The 4,503-nt window shown below is 52.9% G+C and overlaps 1 protein-coding gene across 1 annotated transcript; it reads left to right on the top strand.

The window, feature by feature from the left end:
* Positions 1–3,490: 3,490 nt before the first annotated feature.
* D7B24_005294 (uncharacterized protein) lies at positions 3,491–3,862 on the top strand (the record flags this gene model as incomplete). The annotated part of the gene is made up of 1 exon (XM_028639453.1): positions 3,491–3,862. One exon carries the CDS (start codon positions 3,491–3,493, stop codon positions 3,860–3,862), a length of 372 nt encoding a protein of 123 aa, XP_028496137.1.
* Positions 3,863–4,503: the final 641 nt, after the last annotated feature.

The raw sequence follows: 4,503 nt of genomic DNA, 5'->3' as shown, positions 1-4,503 counted from the left end.
CATTGAGTTGCTGTGCTGCAGCTGAGAAGTGTCCCACACGTAGGTCCCAGGATCCTCATCACAATCTTAGTACAGCATTATGTTTACGTTTCGGTTAGTCTAGGCGTTGAGATTTGCAGACCTCGTGTTGCCATACTTCCTAGTATGGCTCAACCGTGATCTCAAGCTGGACATTTAACCACGTAAGCGAGGCACAGCGGGCAATGTCTGACCAACACCCCCTTTTCGTCGCAGCCCATGGCCGTTTGCATCTCTTCTTGGCAGGGCGCGCTTTGGTGAGGGTGATGAGATCGTTGAGCGAAGGTAACACGTCACGAGTAAGAAGCGCGTCTTACCGATGGTCACCTGAAAAGTGTGGTCTCAAGCTATCTCAGCAGAATTACCTGGTCTAGTCAGCTGGCGGTCTTGGCCTCCTTCAAATTGGCTGGGGATAACTGAGTTTTCACAGCAAACCTTCGATTCACCTCTTCCCGTTTGCTCCTTGCTAGCCATCCTGCTTCCTGGTCCGCGGACGAGTGGCTTCTTCCGTTTACCGGCAGTTCACAGTATGCGTAGCCCAACGTGTTCCGCTATCTTGAGACACACGCAAGCTTGTGATACTGAATACAAGGTGAGTTTCGGAGAGTCAGGGGCCGTAACGGTGATTGTTCAAAACCGGCGCCTCTTGGCTGACGCACGCACTTTTGAGTTTTTTATCTTTCAGCCGTGGCTTACTGGAGAGAAATTGCGATCTAGATTATAAGAGAAGTCGAGAATGAGGAACCAACGACAGTGGAATACAGTATGTGTCATAGATAGCATGAGGTTAGGAGAAGTACCACACTGCCAAGCATCATGTGACAAGTGGAGGCTCCGTCAACGTCTGCTCTGTCTAGACTGGCCGGAGAGGCCCTCTCGATAAAGCGTAAATGCTGGAAAGCTAAAATCCTTCATCCGGAAAAGCACTCTCTGTGTATCTATCAGACATCCAGGGAAGCCAATCCGGGGTCCCGTGGGGTGCACGATTTTATCGTCATGCCCCGCCATTCTGTACACATGCATGCCATTCCTTTGAGCCACAGTGTGAGACTCCGTATGAAATGACAAAACAATTGAAGAATCTGTGCATCATTAACTTTCATGACTTCATGTGCCAGGTAACCATGGCTGGCGGCACTAAATAGCTTTATCAATCCGACAAAGCGCATTCTCGGAGAGGCAAGTCGCCAGGCCGATGTCGCTTTGCATAGCTCGGGCACCACTGTTGGAAGCCGATGTGATATCTGTGCTCAGGATCCTAAATCTTTTGTTGTCCGTCACAGTGGTTTCTATAGCGTTGAGCCTTGCGGTCCCAGGCCCATCAGCTCTCATTGCGAAGCATCTGACTCTTGGTGCCCTGCCAAGGTTGTAACATAGCCAGTGGCTGGGTGCGACAGCATGCGGGATACTAACTGATAATGAGGCTGAAAATTCTGTCACCATAGAGAAGTCATCCCATGTCAAAGCCTCTGCGAGTAATAGTCCGGCTTTGTTCGACAGCTCTCGTTCTGCGTTGTAGCCTGCCATAACCTGTCCACCCGACGCAACTTCGAATTGTATTGGCGGAATCTGCGCACAAAGGGATGGTGAAACTGACAGCTACACATGATACACCTCCGGTCTGAAAGCGGGATTATAATGGATTTGTCCTGTTGTTCTTCTGCCCAATGGTATTGTTGATCTGATGGGATTTTGGTCCCCATATCCGGGTCCAACATGGGGAGGCCTGGGCGATTGCATGAGCAAACTTAATTGACGACATGGAATCGAATCCAACGTAATGAGTTGGATATTGATGATTCATTTTGAGACGAGGAGGACGGCAGTCAGCGGGATAGGGCTCTTATTGCGATGGGACCTGTTAGAAAGCATAGTATTCTGGGAATGGAAAAATGAAGGTTGTTTGATCTACGCGATCTAGAACAAAAGTTTTTATGCCCTAAAGGAGTAAATCAATGTCCAAATACAATTCTCTTTTTCTTAAATAAAATTTCCGGGAACGGAAGCAGTCCGCGATGGTACTTCAACTTGCTGCCGATGTCCCTCGGTGTAGAATCGTTATTTTACTACGCACGTTTCTAATCTTTCCAAAAGAAAAAAAAAACAAAAAAACGCATGAATCCTCACGACATTTAAGAAGCGATTACTATGTACTCAGCTACTAATAGCCATGTCTCTGCGCCTGTCGCTCATCTTCGGCCATGACGCTCATGGGCTCTCTCCGAATCCGGCCACCTCTTCCTCTGCCTACACGATCCGGGTCTCGGCATGCTACGCTGCTATAACTCTCCTTTCGGCTAAAAGCTCGGCCCTCGGGCCCTTGATCGGTGTGAAACTCGGGCTGACGATTGGAGAGTAATACGGAAGCAGGATCCATTTTCAAGTCGACGGGCGCAAATCAAGGACTCCCATACGCATTAACTCCTTTCTGCTTTGAATGGGCGATGCATCTGCACCAATGAACCCACGTTCAGCAACGCGTATCCATGAACATGGCATGAGCACCAAAATGGAATGGCACGCCGCCAGGCCGTTTCGGGACCGAATCACGGGATCAAATCGCAACATTCGCGGCGTTTAAGGCGAGCCGACAGGCCCCGCATGTTGACCAATCTTGTCTTGGTCCTGGCAGCGTGTCAGAGAGACCTATTTGCCGAAATCCTTACTGCCGATTGTTGGTCGGAGATGCTTTCTGTCCAGGGACCTCACCAAGGCACGATGCGCTCCCGCCCTGTTGAAGCTTGAGCCCAGGAGCTGCATGATCTGTCGCAAACGCAAGGCGCGCATGCTACTTGTCCTGCTTCGTTGCTTCGCGTCTTAGTCATGCTGAACTGACTGACACTTTGATTGCGCTGGCAGGTCAAATGCGACCGCCGGACGCCGCGCTCATGCCGTACATGCGCCAAGTTCGGCGCAGAGTGCGCCTACACAGCCGCCGAGGCCCCAGACACGCAGAGTGACGTTACCAGCTCTACAATCAGCTGGCAATGCCACGGCCATTGGAATGACCAAGGCGGGCCTCGCGCGACGCTGCACGCCGCGGTCCTCTGTCGAGTACCAGCGCACCAAAGCCAAGTGCTCCGGTAACATCCTCTGCGACCAATGCCGTCGAAAGGGCCTGTCCACGTCGCGCCCTGATCGATGCCTCGCTGCCAGCGTGGCTGCTATCGCGTACCCTACCGTCGGTCTATCGCGTGCGTGAGCTGCTGGACACGCATCTTTCGCGCGTGCACACTGTTCGGTGCCTCAGGTCCCTTCATATCCCGACCTTCATGGAGCACTGGCGAGACCAAGACGACGGCGCTGAAATAGGCTAGGACCTGTCTGGCCTCATCCACATCATGTGTGCTCTCGACGCGCCCTTCTACTACGCCCAAACCGCCGCTGCCTCGTCCCCATTTTCTTGATGGAAGATGTCCTTGAGCCGAGGACGCGCTCCCACGAAGCGGGACGCGGCTAGGCAGCGACCGCCATGGAATGCATGTTTGCCAACTTGGGCAGACCCACGGTCGAGTGCCTTATAGCTGCCGTACTACTGCACGCGCAGCACCTGCGTCTCGGCGACCATGCCAGAGCGCTTCTCGTGTCAGGCCTGGTGGCGCGGCACGTCCAGACTCTGCAACTCAACGTCGAACACGACGACGATGTGCTGTGCGAAGGGCCTGGTGCCATCCCATGGGCCGTCAAGGAGAGTCGCCGGCGGCTGTTCTGGGCGTGCTATCTGCAGGATGTCTTTATCGAGTGCGGCATCGCCCAGCTGCGCTTCATATCCCCCGATAACTTCCGAGTTACTATATTGTACCCATCAACTGGGAAGGGCTTAGGCCTCGTTACCTATACCTAGAGTAGCCTATTAGCAGGGGATTCTTTGTACACTTGCATTTCGTATCGACCCACGACGTAGATCGGCCAGTCGGGAATCCTCGAGGCCAGGGCCCCGTCAAGCGGTGGTCGAATTATGCTCTAGCAGATGTGCATATGTGCACATGAGTTCCTTGTCGAGATAAGAAGGCGGACGACTCACTTGACAGTGGCGGTATACTTACCGAAGACCCTCAGTCATATTTGGAGAAGAACTCCTTGGTCGTGTAGCTGATGAGCGTGCAAGTCTTGCCGAAAGCGCCGTCACCGACGACGACGCACCTCAGAGATAGAGACTTAGCAAGACATGTTCGGCGCATTTAGTTTGTGCCAAGTCGAAGAGGAAATGGAGTGCTCGCCATCTGATGCTTCATCGGCCAGAAAAGGAAATAGCGCAATGCGCGCGGCAAAGTGAGGGGAAGCGAGAAGCGCGCGACAGGCCATAAAGGCAAAAAGCTCACAGACTTGATGGTTGCGGCGACCATTGCTTGGTGACGCTAAGAGACAGGCCGGAATCAGGGGTTTGCGAAAGCGACCAAGATAGCATGCAGCAAGATTACCCCTTCCCCTGTCGCGGCGGTCGCAGGCGCAGATGAATTGTCGACGGGAAACCTTGGAGCGGTT

Source organism: Verticillium nonalfalfae (genome assembly GCF_003724135.2).
Source record: "Verticillium nonalfalfae strain VnAa140/NRRL 66861 chromosome Unknown scaffold_32, whole genome shotgun sequence".
In the NCBI taxonomy this organism is placed as follows: Eukaryota; Fungi; Ascomycota; class Sordariomycetes; order Glomerellales; family Plectosphaerellaceae; genus Verticillium; species Verticillium nonalfalfae.
This window is presented reverse-complemented; position numbering and strand designations above follow the sequence as displayed.